Source organism: Theropithecus gelada, chromosome 3, assembly GCF_003255815.1.
Source record: "Theropithecus gelada isolate Dixy chromosome 3, Tgel_1.0, whole genome shotgun sequence".
Classification (NCBI taxonomy): Eukaryota; Metazoa; Chordata; class Mammalia; order Primates; family Cercopithecidae; genus Theropithecus; species Theropithecus gelada.
Window position 1 is genome coordinate 121,218,553 of NC_037670.1, and position 21,317 is coordinate 121,239,869.

At 33.4% G+C, this 21,317-nt stretch overlaps 1 protein-coding gene across 1 annotated transcript in view; it reads left to right on the top strand.

Annotated features, from left to right (window-relative positions):
* PCLO (piccolo presynaptic cytomatrix protein) overlaps window positions 1-21,317 on the top strand; it is a 409,431-nt gene that overhangs the window by 276,507 nt on the left and 111,607 nt on the right. The window contains exon 10 of the mRNA XM_025379373.1: window positions 2,408-2,533. Coding sequence (XP_025235158.1) covers window positions 2,408-2,533 — 126 coding nt within the window. The remainder of the gene's footprint in view (window positions 1-2,407; window positions 2,534-21,317) is intronic.

A 21,317-nucleotide genomic window follows, 5' to 3' on the forward strand; every position in this document is an offset into this window, starting at 1 on the left:
TTGAAAGCAGTCTGAGCAATATAGCCAGATTTGGTGTCTGCTAAAAATAAAAAACTTAGGTGGGCATGGTGGCACTTAGTAGTCCCAGCTACTCGGGAGGCTAAGGTGGGAGAATCCCTAAGCCCATGAGTTTGAGGCTGCAGTGAGCTATGATCACACCATTGTACTCCAGCAAGGGCAACAGAGTGAGATTTTGTCTCAAAACAAAAAACAATATAGCAATGTCAACAAGAGGAACAGTAATTGTTGAAAATTAACTATATGACTGAAATTGTTTCTATGTATATAGTCTCATTTCTCACAGGATCATTTTGACTGTATTATTCTATTTACCAAATACATGAGGCTTGTGAAGTATACTTCAAAAGCATTTTTGAGTATTTGAATTCACTATTGTGAGACTATATATTATAAAATTAAATAATTATTGTGTCTGTGCTACTTTATTGAGATGGTTCTAATTACAGTTTCTCATCACTGATCCTTTACCACAGGGTTTGAGAATGTGCTTAGCTACTAGAAATCCAATGACTCTAAGGACCCAACTACTTCACCTTCAAGACACTGTCATTTGCAGAATGAAACTAAAACCAAATTTTTAAAGTCCTTCATGCCGATGAATAGATTTTGAAGTTCCACAACTACACTCTTTTGTTTGTTTTCTGTTTTTGTCTCCTATGTTGGCAAGGCTGGTCTTGAACTCCTGGCCTCAAGCAATCCTCCTGCCTCGGCCTCCCAAAGTGCTGGGATTACAGGCATGAGCCACCACACTCAGCCTGCAACTACACTTTTAGCCATACCTTTATAAGGTATAGCAATCTTAAGTCTATTTGTGGATTCTGAGTTCTGATATGGACTTCCTGGGGGAAAAAAGTGTTTTTAAAGGTATTCAAATAGAAGGAAAGCCCCAAAATATGTGACTAAAGTATTAGTGTTATATATAGGATCTGTTCCCATATTTGTAACCCATTCGTTTCTATAGAAGGAATTCTGCAAAAGGATTTTCTTGTTTTATTTTTATAGAAATGTCAATCTTTCTAATTTTTATAGCTTAAAAAATCAAGATTGCTCAATAGTCACATTAGATTTAAAATAATTAACATGCATTGCTTTCATTAAAACAGGAGTTTTCAACCTTGGCTCTAGTGACATTTTGGCCTAGAGAATCCTAGGAAGATATCCTGTGCATTGTAGGATGTTTATCAGCATTCCTGGCCTCTACCCACTAAATGCCAGTAGCATCATTCCATGTTGACAACCAAAAATGTTTCTAGACATGGACCAATATAACCTGGGAGGAAAAGTGACCCCCATTTGAGAGCCACTGCTTTAAAAGAAAAGGGTTCCTGCCTATAATTCTAGCACTGTGAGAGGCCGAGGCAGGAGGATTGCTTCAACTCAGAAGTTTGAGGCCAGCTTGGACAACATAGTGAGACCTTGTCTCTACAAAAAAATAAAAAGAATAGAGCTATTCAAATATTCCATTATTTGTCATGATTAATATGTGTTTGTTTCTTGCCTTTCAAAATAATGATCTTAAAACTGCTATGCATTAAAGCATACTCATGCACCATATAATGTTTTGGTCAATGATGAAGCGTATATGCAACAGTGTCCCATAAGATTACAGAACAGTACATTCACTGTATTTTTCTGTGTTTAGGTATGTTTAGTCCTCTATATACTTGCTAATTTTTAGCCCTTTTTTTAAAAAACACAGAAACTAAAAATATCTACACTTATATTTATCTCAATTAGGTTTCTCATAATAATTATTCACCCTGGTCTTTTCATGTGGCTAATTCCAGAAGAACCTGTACTTCAAAGTAAGAGGCAGTTTACTAAGATGTTTATCAGTCAAGAATAATTTTATTGTGTCTTGTAGTAAGTGTCAGGTTAATACACAAACAATGTTAGTTGATTAATTAAGGCTGAAAAATGAATAATAATTTATAAATTACGAGCATGTTTTCACTTTATAAATTACAATTGTTTGTATGATTGGTTTGTGTCTTCTCAATTTTGAATAGTCATTACTGCTCTTCTGTAAGTAAAATGTTTCTTAATTTCATAAGTGAATTGTATGCTCTGGGAACACTCATAAAATTTTTACAAAATACCTAGTCAAAAATTGGCAAGTCCTGGGTATATTACTGAATATGGCTGAATTCAAAAAATTACTTGTTAATATCAGGTCAATCATTGGAGAGTCTACCAAGATCTCAGAAAATCCTATTTTATATTATTGAAATCAGAATGACATACTTTGGTTTTGGTGTCCAGTTCCAATATTCATGTTATATTTAGCTTCTGGGTACCTGATCTACTTTTTGTTATCTCTATAACTTGTGATAACTATTGTCCCTTCTTAAATTAGTACTAATAATTTGCTAATTGTTTACTACAGGTAATGGATTAGGAATTAGAATTGTGGGTGGTAAAGAAATCCCTGGACATAGTGGAGAAATTGGAGCCTACATTGCCAAGATTCTTCCTGGGGGAAGTGCAGAACAGACAGGGAAACTTATGGAAGGTAAGAATAAGGAATTTTACAGTAAAATAAAATGAATGCACTCATATTAAATGCATTTTAATTTAATATGCAAATGTTCTCACCATTCTCTGTGTAGGTAAACCTCTCTCCTTATGGTTAGTTGTGAAATTTTGGTATAGTAATGTAAAAGAAGATATGTCCACAAATATATTCATTTTATTTTCAATTGCATTGTCCTTTTGGCAGTTAGCTACAGAAGTATCTTGTTTAAGAAACACTGGTCAAAACATTTTTACTGACTGGGGCAATTTTATTAAAAAACACTTGAGTTATCTATGATAGTGTTTCACAAACACCAAGAAAAAATATGTTGGAATTAGAGCTACAAAAAAAAATCAAATGATTCAGTACACGCTAAGGTTGGGTAAACAAGTATGGATGGCCCACAGGCTTTATCCATCTGCTGCCTGCTTCTGTAAACACTGTTTTATTGGAACACAGTCATGATCGTTAATTTACATATTGAGGCTGGGTGCTTTACCAAAACAATAGCAGAACTGCATTCATGACAGAGAATGTATGGTCTGCAGCATCTGAAATACTTACTCATGGCCCTGTACAGAAAACATTTGCCAACCCCTGTCCTAGGTGTGGTCTGTTTTTAAATACTAAATGCCTCAGTACCTCAAAAGTGTTTTAAAGTAATGATCATTAGAATAGGAGATAATGGGCCATAAAATATGTACTTAATCATTTTCATTCAGTAAAATATTGGACCTAGATTCTCAAAATACATAATGAAAATTTTTCATTGTCAATCAGATAATATGGTCATTTCCATTCTCCGGATTCTCTAACATAAATATAGTTCGCAAGGTTTTGGTGATTTTTTTTATAATGAACATTGTCACAAAGTAAATGCAACCTTTTTATTTTCTCTCTATATATAATATTATTTGAAAAAAAGTTTTTCTGTCATTTCATAGTTTAATAAAATTTTGTCTGCTGTTGCTTAAAAACTTTAATCATGTTAAAATTGACTCACTGTGATTTTCTCAAATTACATATATCGGAACCTTCCAAAAAATGTCCATGGACATTTTGATAGACTATTAGAATAAACACAAATTAGAAGCAGTATTTATTCATCACAGTGTTGTGCTGGAGCCAGGTTGCTCCATATCAATAAGACATTCTATACAAATCTCTTCCCAACTTCAAATTCAGTAACATCATGATGATAGCTTGAATTGGCTATAGTGGCAGCATTTACAACGTGGAAATAGGCAAATGCTATAACGCAAAACTTTATATTTGCTTGCTTGCTGAATTATTTACTTTCAGAATGCCAGCTTACCAGCACATCACCAAATAAATAACTAAAAGCATATTGTTGGCCGGGCGTGGTGGCTCACACCTGTAATCCCAGCACTTTGAGAGGCCAAGTGGGCGGATTGCTTGAGACCAGCAGTTCAAGACTAGTCTGGCCAACATGGAGAAACCCTGTCTCTACAAAAAAAAAAAAAAAAAAAAAAAAAAAAAATACAAAACTTACCCGGGCGTGGTGGCAGGGAGCCTGTAGCCCCAGCTACTTGGGAGGCTGAGGCACGAGAATGGTTTGAACGTGGGAGGCGGGGGTTGCAGTGGGCCAAGATCACGCCACTATACTCAAGCCTGGACAACAGAGTGAGACTTTGTCTCAAAAATAAATAAATAAATGCACATTATTAAAAATATTCTAATGGCATTCATAAAAGAGGAGAAGTTAGGAGAGGTTGCCAGATAGCTCAATGAAAGCAAAGAAATAACAGTTATAAGCAAAGTACTTGGCGCATAGGCATTTTCTATTACTATAACTCTTTTATGTCCAATGATAATTTTTGGTGTTACAGTCTAATAAGGATACATAAATTGAGACCCATTTTTAAGGATGAGAGTAATAGGATCACTTTCACCTAGTATACCTTAGAAGAAGATTGAACATGCTATTTTCATTTTAAAATAAAATTTGCAATAACAACTGTGTCTAATATCATTTGACAAAAATACTTGAATAATTTATAAATATCGTATACTTTTTTGGATTAACACCATGAAAATCAACAAATACTACAAATTAGCATGATTTGTATATATCAACACAGGATATACTATGATGAAGCGATGCTCTCTGCACTTTGTAGTCTAGGTTGCGTTTATTAAGTTCATAAGTTTAATTTTAAAAATAGATACGATACTATCTCAAGAGAGAAAATGAAAGTAAATCTAAAATTATATTTGTGATTTTACAAGCTCTAAGACTGATACTAAAGTCTTCTTATTTTATTTCGGAACTAGTATTTTTGCAGTTTATGTAATTGGTTTAAGTGAGAAATCATTAAAAACTGTATGCATAGGATTTAAGATTTTATTTTTATTAATTATGGTATTTATTCATTCTCTCAAAATTTTGCCAAGGTGTTAAGTCAGGCCTTCCTATGAGTATAAATCCTCTGATTGAAGTCCAGTTCTTGTATAATCGAAACCCATAATTTGTTATTTATAATTCCCAGCTTTATTTACTCTTATAACAAAGCTCTTTAATAAACTACTTGTTAATATTTCTATTAGATTCATGATACTGTCTTGACTGTCAATATTCAAATACTGTTTTTGAGCATTAAATATTTTGGAGAATAATGTCGACATATGGTACATCATATCTTTCCCACCCTCATAAAGGTTATACTTGTATTCTACACCATCAGGTGACAATGACAGAAGTTTATTCCTTTAGTATCCAAAGATTAACTAGCTAGAAGTTTACAAGTCCAAAAGGGTATACACAAGAATTCACCTTGTTTAGACCACTACATTTACTGGTACGTGTGTGTGTGGTGTGTGTGTGTGTGTGTGTGTGTGTGTTTTATACTTGTTTTTGTCTATAGTTCTATGTTTAATTTTACGCTATATCCTTCATCCTCAATCCCTTATAGATTATCCCAAAATTCCAAAGGAGTAGATTGGTTGAGATACAACCCTGATTTTTATGCCTTATGTGAGGTATTATCATGATGTCAATTGTATATCACTGGAGGTTTTTTTCCAATTAAAAAAATTCATCATTATTGATTTTTTAAAATTTATTTGTTGAAGGCAATAAAGGTGTTGAACATTTCATAGTTTGAAGTTAACTCTTTCCTAAGGAAAAATTATACCTACATTAATAAAAGATAGATGGTGTGTTTATGTAATTGGATTTTTCCCCCTGTTTAATGACTTGCAGGCAGACTTAGAAATTGATCATCTCTTTCATATATATCTGTTTTCTGTATTTCTGAATATAGAATTATATAGACTGTGCCCTTACAGATTCACTGTCATCTTCCAGTTTATTTAAAACATGAATGACAACTTGGTTGGCAATAGAATTCTTAGAGCGTACTCTTTTCTACCCTAATCTACAAAGCTGTTGTTCGGAAAAGCTAAGTCTCCTACTTTTCCTGAGTTTGTTCATTTCTCTTATCACAGACTTTTAAAAATATTTTGGTATAGCTTTTACTTTTAGAGTTTTATTTTTATTTTTAATTGACAATAATACCTATATAGATTTATAAGTTACAATGTGATGTTTCAATTCATATATATATTATGGAATGATCAAATCAGGCCACCTAGCGTACAACAGGATTTTACAACATCAGATTCTAACATTTTAACACTTTTGCAGCACTCGGTGTCATAGACTCTGACTATGTTGGCTTTGGGAAAACAAGAGTATTTTCTTTTTTTTTTTTCTTTTTTTTTTTGAGACAGAGTCTAGCTCTGTCGCCCAGGCTGGAGTGCAGTGGCCAGATCTCAGCTCACTGCAAGCTCCGCCTCCCGGGTTCACGCCATTCTCCTGGCAGCTTTTGTTCTATATATTCACTTACAATACATTGAGCAGTCATATAGGTTTTCTGATGTTTATAAGCCAAGTGCTATTGGTTTTAAAACACTCCTAATGGTATGTGTGCCATCTCCTAAAATAAAAAAAATGCAGTTCAAGAACTTTACTATTAAAAATTTCCTGAGCTATTTTTTAGTTTTCAATCAGTCTACAATGATTTTCTGAAAGAACTCAGAGAATCAAGTACTTGAAGGATTATAATGTCCCAAAAAACTTAAAATTTATTTCCCGGTAACGTTTAGTAAGCATTCCTACACAAATACTGGACAGACAATAATCTTTTGCCACCTATTATTCTTTGTTTTAGTTGCGTAAATTAGTCTTTGTTCTATAAAAAAGATGAAGACAAAAGATCTGGGGAATTTACAAATCTAAATTTCTGAAGTGCTATTTCTTGCTATTTGATTTAGGATACAATGTTAACAATTTTTTGACCAGCAGTATTGAGGCTGTGAGATGTTCAGCAATGTTGGAGTATTAAATGGTATATAATGTTGTCTCTCATTTTCGTCTTTGTCATTGGTATTTTTTGTTGAACTAGTTTGAGCATCTAAAAGTGTACTAGAATATATGAACTTTGAATAAATATTTACAACTTTCATTTTAAATCTTTACCCTAGATTATTATAAACCTTTTTATATTTAAGTTAAATATAACCAACATCTTACCTAATAGACTTTAAAAAAGTAGATGCTTCCTCTATAAATAACTGTATTTTCTCTTGACTGTTTTACTAGGTAAAACCTACTGATTACAATTTTAGGAAGTTTTGCATTTATTACATGCTTATTCTTTAAAAATCACTATCTGCATATGTTCATCTAAGATCAATGTTCCAACCCTCTCCAAATTTGGGAAATTTGTAAACAATTGTCAAGATCTCATGACAAATGGAAACTTCGATTTTACTCTGATAAAGACCAGATTCAGGCCGGTCACAGTGGCTCACTCCTGTAATCTCATTGCGTTGAGCCCAGGAGGCGGAGGTTGCAGTGAACCGAGATTGCGCCCCTGCACTGTGTTCCTTACCACTTTGTGCACACATCTATTGTGTACCTTGACCTTGTCAGTTTTTTTTTTCCTGCATGCTCAGTGTTCAACACAATGCCAGTAGCAAAGATCCAAGCAATATATAAAGAAATAGGTGATTTAAAAAAAACAAAAAAAAAAAACTTTGTTTTCAAAAGTAGGATACTTATTAAGACCTCACTCCTCACAGGATTGTGTGAAGCAAATAAAATGATATGTGTGGTTTATATACTACTATTTGTAATTAATCTTATACATTTAAGCATTTAAGACAGCATCAATATTTCTAAACCTTTTAACTATCTTTTTAAAATAGTATACAGAATGCAAAGTTACCTCTGTGCACATGTTCTCACAACCTGGAACTTAACTGCTCATGTATTTACATACATTTATTTTAGGTTTATTTTTTTCCTTGGTGTTACTTTGCTTTGAATTTAAATTCAGATCTCTGGGATGGGAGAACAGGGTCATTACTGACAGAAAAACCCTCCAATCTAGAACTACAGGACCATCTTCCTGTGCAGTGACTGAGTATGAGAAGGAGATTTTTCTCTGCCAGTTCTTCTTTAGTCCAGAAGATCCAAAATTGTCTTTATGCTGTGGCTGAGCAAGGGTAAGGACACAGAAGAGAGGGGTTTTAGATTAGAAGTTAAGATCTCAACTCAAATAAGTACTTTGTGCAAGTGTTTTCTGCCTGACACATCTGTTTGTGATTCGTTTGCACTTAATAGTGAATGAGTTTTGCTCTCAGTCTTGTAAATTTTCGTTGAAACAACTCAGTAGTTGAATTTCTCCATTACACAGTAGGCACAGAAAGTCAAGTTTTGATGTTTAAAATGCATAGAACTGGACATGATGTTCCTTCCTTAAGCTGAGCCTCTTCCCCAGTCAGCAAAATTGCCATGTAAGACTCACATAGCTTATTCGTACTTTTTTCTCATTTCACTTATTAAGATGCCCAGCACAACACCTTACATCTGTGATTCCTTCTTTGATTCTAATGAGAATGGAGGAGGATGGCAGGAGTGTGGATGGGGGGTGGAGTGTCTCAGCCTTTTCATGGTCCAGTGCATGCAGTTTAACACTTAATCAGGTGATGAGCTGTAATTTTCATTAAAAAGGTTCAAATGTGCAAAAAAATAATAATAATAACAGAATAATATAGCAAACAGCCATGTACCTATCATACTGTTTTATTGTCTCACAATTTTACCATGTTTCTTTCATATTTGAAAATGAAATAGGCCCCTATAAATTAGTTAAAGCTTCCTGTAGTCACCCCTCAACTCACAAACCTCTGTTACAATCCCAGGATAAAATATCAGAATTAATTTGGGTTATACTTTTGCTTACATTTCTTTACTGTGTTATGTATGTATCCACAACTATATAAGATTCATTTTGCTTGTTTGAAAAATTGTATTTAAATAATATCTTGCCACACATGTCTTTTTGCCGCTTTTAAGTCACCTGAAGTTTTGGAGATTGATCAAAACGTACATGTAACTCTAGTTCATTTATTTTCACTACTGGGTAGAATTCTGTTACTATATGTCTCTAATACAGTTTAATTTAAGCATTCCCTGGTTATTTAGGGCATCGTAGTTTTGGTTTGCTTTATTTTTACTGCTTTAAACAATGCTATAATTAGTTTTTCATGTAGTCTCCTTGCGACCATGTATAGGAGTTTATTCTACAGTACAACTTAAATTTCTGGGTTATAATGACTATCAATCTTGTCAAATAACGTGGAAGAATGTTCTGTGGCTTCTTCTACTAGTTTATTTTTTTTCCAAATTTCTCTCCCAAGTGTTTCATACTATTTTTACATTTGTCAGTGTCAGATTAGTGTTCTCATCTCTATACATACTTGTTCCTCTTTCTTTACATTTCCTTTTATCAAATCCGTTGTGTGATGGTTTCCCATTGTTGCTTTCATTTACTTTTCCTTCAGTAGTGCTCAGTATGATCATATTCTATTAATCTTGTTAGCTTGTGGATTTTTCTCATCTGAGATTTGACTCATCTTTTTGCCTATTCTTTAATTGGATTGTTTGTGAATTTTTAATCATTTTAGGGCATCTTTATATATTTTGAACATAATCATTTGTCAAATATGTAGGATATAAATAGCTTTTACCAGTATATGGCTTATATTTTTAGTTTCTGTCTCTTTTTTTTTTTTTGGAAAATTTGAAGTTTTAATATAGTCAAATTTGTCATTTTGTTTCAAGTAAGTTTTATAAATGTGTTGTATTGTTTAGGAAATTCTCCATGCCCTGAAGTCTTAAATATATTATTCTTCATTTTCTTCTAAAAACTGTAAAATGTTACATTCCAGAAATGTTCTTAAGCTCACAGAATTAAGTTGTTTTTAACGTATCTGTGGTCCAAAGTAGAAAGTTCATATTTTAGTTTTGTTTTCTTTCTCAATATGTATAATCAGTTTTCTATGCACCATTTTATTAAAGCATCATTTTATTTCAGAACTTTAACAGGACTTTTGTCTTGTTTTTTCAACAAGCATTCCTGAGCCGTCTCTAGAGTGGCTCAGCTCCTGAGGGGCTATATGCCTCTGGGTCATTTTTTTTTATTGGCACATAATAGTTGTACGTATTTATAGAGTACATGTGATATTTTCATGCATGCATACAATGTGTAATGATGAAATGTGGATAATAGGGATATCCATCACCTCAAACGTTTATCATTTCTTTGTGTTGGGAACATTTAAAATCTTTCCTTCTTGCTACTGTGAAATATGCAATAAATTATTGCTAGCTATATATTTACTATATTCATGAGATCAATTTATTTAGCTTACACATGTGAGTGAAAATGTGTAATATTTGTCTTTCTGTGTCTGCCACTGTTTGTGGCAAACAGTGTATGAGCATTTCTCTTTCTTCAAATCTTTGCCAGCATTTGCTATTTTCATCTCCTTGCCGGCATCACTATTTTGAAAATAGCCATTTTTAATGGGGTGAGGTGAAATCTCATTATGGTTTTAGTTTGAATTTCCTTTATAACTAGTGATATTGAGCATTTTAATGTATCTTTTGGCCATTTGTATGTCTTCTTTTGAAAAATATCTATTTAGATCTTTTGCTCATTTTTTAAATCAATTTATTTGGGGGGTTTGTTGCTATTAAGTTGTTTAAGTTCCTTATACATTCTACCTATTCATCCCTTGTCAGATGGATAGTTTGCAAATATTTTCTCCCATTCTGTAGGTTGTCTCTTCACTTTGTTGACTGGTTCCTTTGCTGTGCAGAAGATTTTTAGGTTGGCACAATCCCATTTATCAAATTTTGCTTTCGTTGCTTATGCTTTTGAAGTCTTACTCAAAACATTTTTGCCCATACCAATGTCCTGGAGTATTCTTTTAACGTTTTCTTCTAGTAGTTTCATAAGTTCAGGTCTTAAATTTAAGTCTTTATTTAAATTAGAGTTTATTTTGATATATAAGAGATAGTGTTCTAATTTTAATCTTCTGCATATGAATATCCAGTTTTGTCAGCATCATTTCTTAAAGACTATCCTTTTCCCAGTGTATATTCTTGGCTCCTTTGTTGAAACTGTGTTGGCTGTAAATGCACGTACTTATTTCTGGGTTCTGTATTCTCTTCCATTGGTCTATGTGTCTGCTTTTAGGCCATGCCATGCTCTTTTGGTTACTATACCTTTATAGTGTATTTTGAAGCCAGGTAGTGTGATGCCTCCAGCTTTGTTCTTTTTACTTAAGATTACTTTGTCTATTCACGGCATTTTGTGGGTTCCATACAACTATTAGAAAAGTTGTTTTATTTCTGTGAAGAATTACATTGATTGGTATTTTGATAGAGATTGCATTGAATCTGCAGATCATTTTGCATAGTGTGGACATTTTATCAATATTAATTTTTTCAATCCATGAACATGAAATATCTTTCCATTTTTTATGTGTCCTTTCAATTTTTTATCCATTGAAATTGAAGAGGATACATAAAAATGAAAAGATATTTCATGTTTTATGTTTCCATTGTAAAGATCTTTCATTTACTTAGTTAAATTTATTCTTAGGTATTTTATTATACTGTAGCTGTTTTAAATAGGATTGCTTTCTTGATTTCTTCTTCTTTGCTACTACTGTGCGCCATTTTTTGAATAGTGTATCATTACTCACACTTGTCTACTAGTCCCATCTGTCATATATTAATTTTTTTAAATGCATGCACAGATCTTTTCTGAGTTCCCTGTTCTGGTCTGTTTTTCTATCCTACTGGCCTATTTGTCTATCCCTACACCAATATCACACTGTTTTAATTGTAACATCTTTATATTAAGTCCTGGCATTTGGCAGGTGGATCCATCCTAGAGCTATTCATCAAAATGCTCTCGGAACAATTCTTGACCCTTTGGTTTTGCATATAAATTCTAGAATCTGCTTTTCAGTTTTCATGATAATCTCTGTTGAGATTTGATAGTGATTTCATTGAAGAGACTGATTAATTTGGAAAAAATTTAGACATATAGTCATGTCCAATTGAGTCTTCAATAAGTTGACAATGCAGGATTTTGCTCTACTTAGAGACTTAGTCATTGTATTCTGAATTAATACAATAACATGAGTTAGGACATTAAAGCAATTATCCATAGCAAGTGTTAAACTTATTAACAATATTATATGGTTTTATCAATTTATACCAATATTATATCTCCAGAAAAGGTAGAGTAGAAGATATAGATAAAATCAATTTTACTTGGTAATATCATGAGCTAAATCTAAACTTTTATGTGCATATCATTGGTTCTAAGCTTTATTTAATCACTGGATATTTTGAACTAGTTCTCCAAATTCATTTTTGTCCTAGTTGTCTGTGTTATAACATAATTGTGAAATACATTACCATCATGATACTTTTAAAACTTCAGCAATTTTTGTAAGAGGATAATGAATCCACAAGGACTAAATATCATATATTCAGTGAACCTAAAACACCGTTTATATTGATAAGTTATTCAACTTTGTTAATTTAATAAAATCTTTTGAAGATAACTTGTATCTATATTATGTATCTATATTATTGTATCTTGTATCTGTATTAATTTATATTATTATAATTGGTAAATTTAGAAAATTTTTGGAAAACTCTTTGGAGTTAAGATAGAAATATAACATTAAAATCTGAATGTGTCTTCAAGAACATTCTGAATGGAAGAGCACAAAGCTAAAACCAATGATATCCAATGTTTGCTTATAGATTTAGCCAGAGCTACATGGCAAGTAAGCATGTCCAAGGCCATAAGACATGTCATGAAATGAGAGAAACTTCATTGTTTGTCCATAGGTATTCTCTGAGGAAATGCCTCTGCAATATTAATTATAATTCGTGCATACTTTTATATTCTTAGTTTTTAGTTGTTTCAGAGTAGGCGATTGAAATTGGTCCAGCTAGCTTGCTTTTCTTCTTAAAGATGAACTGACAGGGTTTCTGGCAAGAAAATGCTGTTGGATTTATTGTTGAGAATCAGCAATTGAAGTAAGGGTGAAAGTTAGCTGTTTTTGGAGTGGTGGTTTTGGTTTTAGAAGTTGGCCTCTGGAATTCCTTGTCATGAAAAAGTCTTTGGTAGAAGAGCTAATTCCAGTAGCATTATTAGAGGACAGAGGACGCACTCCAGCGTAACATAAGGAAGAATGTGCCTAGGCAAGAAAGTCTCTATTTCTGCTTATGCTTTTTTGGCATATGTTACAGATGACATGGCAGTGATCAAGGTTGGAGATCAAGAAACACAGCACACAGATGAGTGAGCTTCCTTGTTCTTGTTCCAGGGGGATTACCAGGTACGGATTGGTCATTAGCATGAGATTTCTCAAAATTCTCTAAAACTGGTGTGTTAGGTACACATAACACAGACCACAATTCATGTTGATACGAAGATTTTCTAATATGTATTTAGGAAACTATCTTCTTTGAAGAAAAATACAAATTATTGGTCCCTGGGCTGATAGGTTGTAATATATTATTTTTAAGATGTAGTGGTATCACACCACATCAGGATATTAGTGATTAGATACATTGCCAGTACAAAGAAATATGTTTCTCTTCTTTATCCATTTATTTTGAAATTTATCAGAGGAAAATTATGCTTACATTATAATTTTTGTGATAGGGACATGAAGGAAACTAAATAATGTCCTGTTTTATGCAGTCCAATGTCCCAAATCCTAATTTGATTGCCTTCATCAAGGGTGACATACTTTGAAATATTTGTGTGTTCAGTGACATTGCTTCATGAGGAACAATTGTTCCTACAGTTAAATTTCTGGATTTGTCTAACCAGTATTTCATGGAATAGACTGCACGTTGTTGTAAGCTTGGAGTGGTTACTTTGGAAGCAAGGATGCTAACCTATCTTTTTAATATCCATACCAGATCTTCAGCCAGCCAATGCTTTAGTATCTCCAGTGATTAGTAGAGAGCCATGGTTTTAGAGTTAGATCAGGATTTAAATTCAGATCTGGTACATATTGCCTGTATTTTTTAAAACTTTTAGTACCCAGGTATTCTTGGCTGGATAACTGGGATAATAGTTGGCAAAACTGTTATCACATTTAGGAATAAGATATAGGAAACATAATGTCATGCTTAGAATATTGTAAGTAGTAAAAAGAAATCTGTGTTTACTTTCAACTTTGAAGGTCTTTGACAATAAGAAGAATATTTACCATATTAAGTTTGAATTCTGTGTCTTCCATATTTGTGCATGCTTAAATCATTGACCCTGATCAGGTCTGAATTCTGAGTTACAGGAGGAGATAATATTTCTGATGAATACAGCATCGAACTCGGAGTCAGAAGACTCTGAATTAATGCTGTCTTCAGGAATTTAGGGAACTTACTTGTGTTTTCTGTAATTCCTTTTATATCATCTGTATAATTAGATTTCAGGATCTAACTCACATCATTACAATGAGGATGAAAGGAGCCAATATCTTTTATAACTGTAAAGCAATGGACTAGCTATGGAACTATTTTGTTAAGGATAGGTAAAATTATTTTCATAAATAATATTAATCTTATAAAGCCTAGACTTTATGTAAGGGAACATTTAAATGCTAGAAGTATCTGATATAATGAAATATATCATTTTAAATACCAAGCCCACATTAATAAAAAATTATAATGCCTAAAGCGATTAAGTCATTTCTCACATAAATATATCGCCTCTTAACTGGAAAATCACAATTTTGGCTAATCTTTTTTTTTTTTTTTTCTGAGACAGAGTCTTGCTCTGTTTCTCAGGTTGGAGTGCAGTGGTGCAATCTCGGCTCACTGCAAGCTCCACTTCCTGGGTTCACACCATTCTCCTGCCTCAGCCTCCTGAGTAGCTGGGACTACAGGCATCCGCCACCATGTCCGGCTAATTTTTTGTATTTTTAGTAGAGACAGGGTTTCACCATGTTAGCCAGGATGGTCTCGATCTCCTGACCTTGTGATCCACCCGCCTTGACCACTCAAAGTGCTGGGAATACAGGCATGAGCCACTACACCCAGCCAATTTCGGCTAATCTTTTAGAAGGCTTTCTAAATTTTTCTTATCAACAATAGGTTAATCAGTAAACCTTGTGTTCTGATTGAAATCTATGACATATGTACAATGGATGTTTGTGTATATGACTTTCTTGGTATGTTGGTCAGTGAAAACACATCTTGTTGATAAATAGATTCATGATATAGGAGTCAGATGATTCCGTTTCTGGACCACTCTTTCTCATCAACTGCTAGTGTGACCTTTGTCAAATCACAGAAACTCCCTGGGTCTTTAGCATTAAACGTAAGAGACTTATGAGATATGTTACCTTTTGAAGAGATGTGAGGGAGAGATTGAACATTAAGAAAACCATAGTTTCTTAAGGCTTGGAAATGGGAGATGAGGCAGCATCATACAAGCAGTGATAAGCTGAGTATGTTAGATGAGATGGAAATCCAAGAATTAGAATTAAGGATGTGACACTGATTACGGTAAATGAAAAAATAAGTGAGACCAGAAGTGGATAAATCGTAAGAGAAAACAGTTAAGTCTTAGGGCACCTCCCTTCCCTATAAGCCCATTACAAGGCTTTAAGAAGGGTTTAGAAATATGTCATGTTTGTGACATTTGTCAGCTTTTTAACATTTGTGATTTGTTATTTCTTATCTCCTTTTTAAAAATATTCACTTATATCTAATTTTGTACTTATAATCTTACATTTTTTCTTAAAATTTCATATGTTTTAGGCCTTAAGAAACCTGGATTCATTCCTGCATGATATGTTGTCTTAATGGTGCAGGACTTTGAAGTACTTACTGCAATACTGATGTGAAGTAGTAATATACTGAAAAGGTGGATGGAGGTGACAAACAGGAAGTTCAGAGAGATGGTTGTTGTAAAGGAGTAGAAGTGAAAATACTAGGAATACTGGAAATAATGCAGAATGCAAATAGAGCAAAACATTTATTTAGTAACTACACTGTACAAGTCTATCCTAAAATAATATAGAACGATATGGTTTTTCCTTGCTTTCAAGATGCCTACAGTACAGAAATGCAGTAGATGTAAGATATACATTGTAGGGGGAGAGTTGGATCAGGGTCTTAAGTATTTTAGAAAGATATAAAATAAATATGAAGAACTAGGACAAAGATAGTTTTAATGGAAGAAAACTCTTTTGTTGTTGTTGTTGTTGTTGAGACAGGATCTCACTCTGTCACCTAGGCTGGCGTGCAGTGGCGCAATCACTACTCACTGTGGCCTCAGCCTCCTGGCCTCAAGCGATCCTCCCACCTCAGCCTCCCAAGTAGTTGGGACCACAGGCATGCACTACTACATGTGCTACTTTTTTTAAAAAAATTTTGTAGAGACAGGTGTGCTGCCATGTTGCCCAGGCTAGCCTTGACTTTCTGGGCTCAAATGATCCTCCTGCATCAGCCTCCCAAAGTTCTGGGATTATAGGCCTGAACCACCACACCTGGCCCAAAACTCTTTTTTTTTACAATTAATGATGTTTGTCTTCTGTTTAATTTTGATAGATGTATTCTTTTAGTTTCATTAAAAGAAAATACAGAACTAAAGAAGTGCAGAATACATTGGTTGACTGCTTGCATTAGAATCAACACCATGACTAAATGGAGCTTACAGATTTTTCCCCCACTTGAAAGAATTCCAGGTAACTTTCAGGTAGTTTCTAAGAGCAGACTATAAGCTCCTGAAGGCAAGACACTGTCAAGGAACTATACAAATCTTTTAAGGTTCTCATTTATTTTAATTAATTTTTAATTGTTCAGCATAGTAATGGAGTACTGTTCCAGATACAATGATAAGTGCTGAAGTGGAAACAATAGCTTACAAGAATGTAGGTTTTTACTTCCGTACTTAAGAAATTCATACTAAAGGGGTGTGTGTGTGTGTGTGTGTGTGTGTGCGTGTGTGTTTATAGAATTTCACTGAGAGTAGTGAAAGAAAATAAGATTCCTTTATTTCCTCTTGAGCTGCTTTTGTTTCCTTTTATACTCTACTCATTCCCCAAATCCTAGTTACTGTCAGCCACAGCACTTGAGTTTGCTGAATGCCATTATTTATTCATTCATTTTTTCAAAGATTTTTTCTTTAGTACATATTGTATAAAGCAATTTCTCTTCTTGGACATGTGAGGGCTTCAGTGAAGAAAGCATGGGTTTTATATTCTAATAGCTAAGACAGATAATAACAAATATTAATATATATAAATGTTAAATATATTTCATATATTATAATATATTAAGTGTCATACATTAGATGGTAATAAATGCTAAGGAGAAAAATATAGCAAAGAGGGTGGGTATGGCATGTAGGAGGATGTGATTGCAGTTTGAGATGAGGTGGTAAGAGAAAGTTTTGGCAAGAAGGCAAAAATTCAGTAAAGCCACCAAGGATGGGAAAGAATGATCTGGGAGTTGTCTTGCATTATAGGCAGAGAAGTGACAAGGACACAAATATCCCGAGCAAGAGCATGCCTGGTGTGTGCCAAGAACAGCAAGACAGAAAGGAAGCCAACATGGCTGAAACTGAGTGAACACGTGAGAGAGCGAATACCAAAACTCAGAGAAGTAGCAGGGGTCAAATCCTGCAGGCCGTTGTAAGGATTTTAACGTCTATTCATGTGAGATGAGAAGCAATTGACCTGACATAAGCTGAATGATGTTTAAATAGGATCACTCTTACTGCTGTATTAAGAATAGTTTTAAAGAGGTAAAGAGTACAAGCGAGGAGAGTTGCTAAGAACCTATATAAGTTAAGACCAAGGTGGGAACGAGGAGGTGTTGAGAAATAGTTATATATATGTATAATAGATATACATATATATCAACACAGTATGTATATTTAGTTAATGAAAATGATCTCAATATGTTCATTCATTTGTTAGGTATTCACATTTATAAGACAAAATCCCTTCACCATTTTTTAAAAACTTAAATCCTTGCATAATACAGCAAACCAACAGAGTATTTTGCATCTAAGTCTTACATCTTATTTTAAATTAACACAATAAATACACATATTTTAGTGGGAATTATACCATATAAATGTTTATTTGTGTAGTTCTCTTTTTTTTTTTTTTTTTTTTTTGAGACGGCATCTTGCTCTCTCGCCCAGACTAAAGTGCAATGACGCAATCTCGGCTCACTGCAACCTCTGCCTCCCTGGTTCAAGTGATTCTTCTGCCTCAGCCTCCTGAGTAGCTGGGATTACAGTCACCCGCTACCATGCCTAGCTAATTTTTGTAATTTTAGTACAAGCGGGGTTTTACTATGTAGGCCAGGCTGGTCTCGAACTCCTGATCTCAGGTGATCCGCCCACCTTGGCCTCCCAAAGTGCTGGGATTCCAGATGTGAGCCACCAAGCCTGGCATTTGTGTGGTTCTACAGGTGGCAGTTCAATATTTTTTTATTTCTATCATTTGTAATTTGCATCTCAGTAGGATAAAAGGCAACCAAGAGCCACAGTTTTAATATTTATGAAGGAAAATCATTCTCTAATACTTATTTATTTAAGAAAATTATGTCTGTGTCAATATCACTTTATTTATGAGAACAAAAGTGAATAAAATCTCTCAATCTCTTAGAGTGCTTAGACAGTTTGCATTCATAAACTGTGGATAAAATGAATTTAAGTACTATATTGATTCCAAGAACTGATTCGCAGCAGTCCTATTTTTTCATCCTGACAATATTTTCTGAAAATTGTATTTCATGTAAGAATTAATAGTCAATTGCAATTTTGAATTCCTGTCTTATTTTTGTTAAATTTTAACCATTCTCTGGGCTTCCAGTGTGTCTCTGATTTTATCCATTCATTCATTCAGCAAATTGTCATTCACTAATGTCTCCATTGTCACAACAGAGGCAATTACATAAATGAATAAATTAAAATATAATATTTTGAGGATAACAGTAGAAGTATGTACAAGAAACAGAGAAAACACAAAATAAACTGACACTAACCTGCTGAAGTTGGAGGAGAAATGCATACATCCTCTCCAAATGGCAAGAAGTTATTAAAATAACGATCTAATTATTGTAAACCTTTCCTTTTATGTCTTAATATTAGCAAATTAATTAAGTCCAAATACAATGTTAGACGTAAGCCTTCCACAACGTATTCCAGCTATACAAACTCATCTTTATCCATTCTCACCTCCAATCTACACACCCACCAGCCCCACTCTGATCCCAGAGCCATGATGCTATTTGCCTTCTGTGGGCATTTGTTCATGATGTTCCTACTCCATAGTAGGAGTAATCATGTCAGAAGTTATAACTAATTGATATAAGTGGCCCAGAATTTAGTACCCTCTTTGGCACATACTGACTAAATATTTGTGGCATACTGACTTGATGTGATGTTTTATTATAATTCAATACATTTATTTATATTGATTATGTATTTACATCTAAGATATTAGCTATAAAATAGCCAGAAGTTTATAATTAGATATTCCATATAACTTAAACATTTAAAAAGCCTTTATAATACCAAAATTACGTAATTTAGATGAGGAATGAGGAGACTTGGCTTTTCAAACTGCCACCAAATGTGGCTTCTAAAACTATGGGGGTTTTTATTGTGAAAATGGGGATTTACTTACCCTATCTATTTTATTGGATTACTGTGAAGATAAAATGAGAAAAAAAAATGGGCAAAATAACTTTTTTGTGTGAGTCCTGTATTGGTGTTCCTTATTAATACCAGAGGTATTACCACAAGTGAAATGGGTTAAATTTTACTCCTTTTAACTGAAATAACCACCAATCAAATGGTATACATATGAAAACCCTCTATTATTCATATAAAACTGTATTGCCAATACTTTTACAGTTGTAATCCTGTTTACAATTAGAGAAATAATTTCTCTACATGAATATTAGAAAGCTGGAGGGAATGTAGTTAAGTTGTATTCTATTCAGTTGGCAGAAATTGCTGTTGAACTGTTTTCTTCTTAGCCAATTCTTATTTTTCAATGGAAAATCAATTATTGCAGGATGTTGTATACACTCTAATATTGATTGATAGCATTTGAAATTGAATTCTGTTTATTAAAGAAATTGGTAACTTTTCAAATAGAATTCAATGATCAAATGACATTTGTTATTTATTAAACATCTACCAAGTCAAAGTGAATTATTTCCTAATTCTTCATTGTGATACAAAGAACAGAATATTTACACTTTTTATGAAATAACTTGACACATAATTTTATTTCTTTGAAGATTCTCTCAGGATGATAAAATGGTTACTGATATTTTTATTCTTTGAACTGATGTCTCTATGTTATTTACATCTTTTGACACTTCCGATTATGAAAGAAATTGTGCATCCATTTTACCCTTTTAATTTTGATTATGTCATTCATAATAATCATGTAGCATAATTGGCTCCAATATAAGCAAAGTATAACTTTTTAATTTTTAATTCTTTGGATAAAGAGTAAATGTATATTTATGAGGCACATGAGATGTTTTCATGCAGGCATGCAAAGAGAAACAAGCACATCATGGAGAATAGGGTATCCATGCCCTCAAGCATTTATATTTTGAGTTACAAACAATACATTATTTTCATTAGGTTATTTTTAAATGTACAATTAAGTTCTTATTGACTGTAGTCACACTATTTGTGCCATTGAATAGTAGGTCTTATTTATTCTATTTTTTGTACCCTTTAACCATCCTCACCTTCCCTCCAACCCCCTACTACCATTTCCAACTTCTAGTAACCATCCTTCTACTCTCTATATCCATGAATTCAATACTTTTGATTTTTAGATCCCACAAATAAGTGAGAACATGCGATGTTTGTCTTTTGTGCCTGGCTTATTTCACGTAACATGACGATCTCCAGTTCCATCGTGTTGTTACAAATTACTGGATCTTGTTATTTTTTATGGCTGAATAGTACTCCATTGTGTATATGTACCACCTTTTGTTTATTCATTCATCTGTTGATGGACAGTTAGGTTGCTTCCAATTTTTTTTTTTTTTTTTTTGAGACAGAGTCTTGCTCTGGTTGCTTCCAATTCTTAGCTGTTGTAAACAGTGTAGCAATAAACATAGGAGTACAAATATCTCCTCAATAAACTGATATCCTTTATTTTGGATATATACCCAGCAGTAGGATTGCTGGTTAATATGATAAATCAGTTTTTAGTTTTGTGAGGAACCTCCAGACTGTTCTCCGTATTGATTGTAGCAATTTACATTCCCACCAACAGTGGACAAGGGTTCTCTTTTCTCCACATCCTCATCAGCATTTGTTATTGTCTGTCTGTTGGACATAAGCCATTTTAACTGGGGTAAAATTAT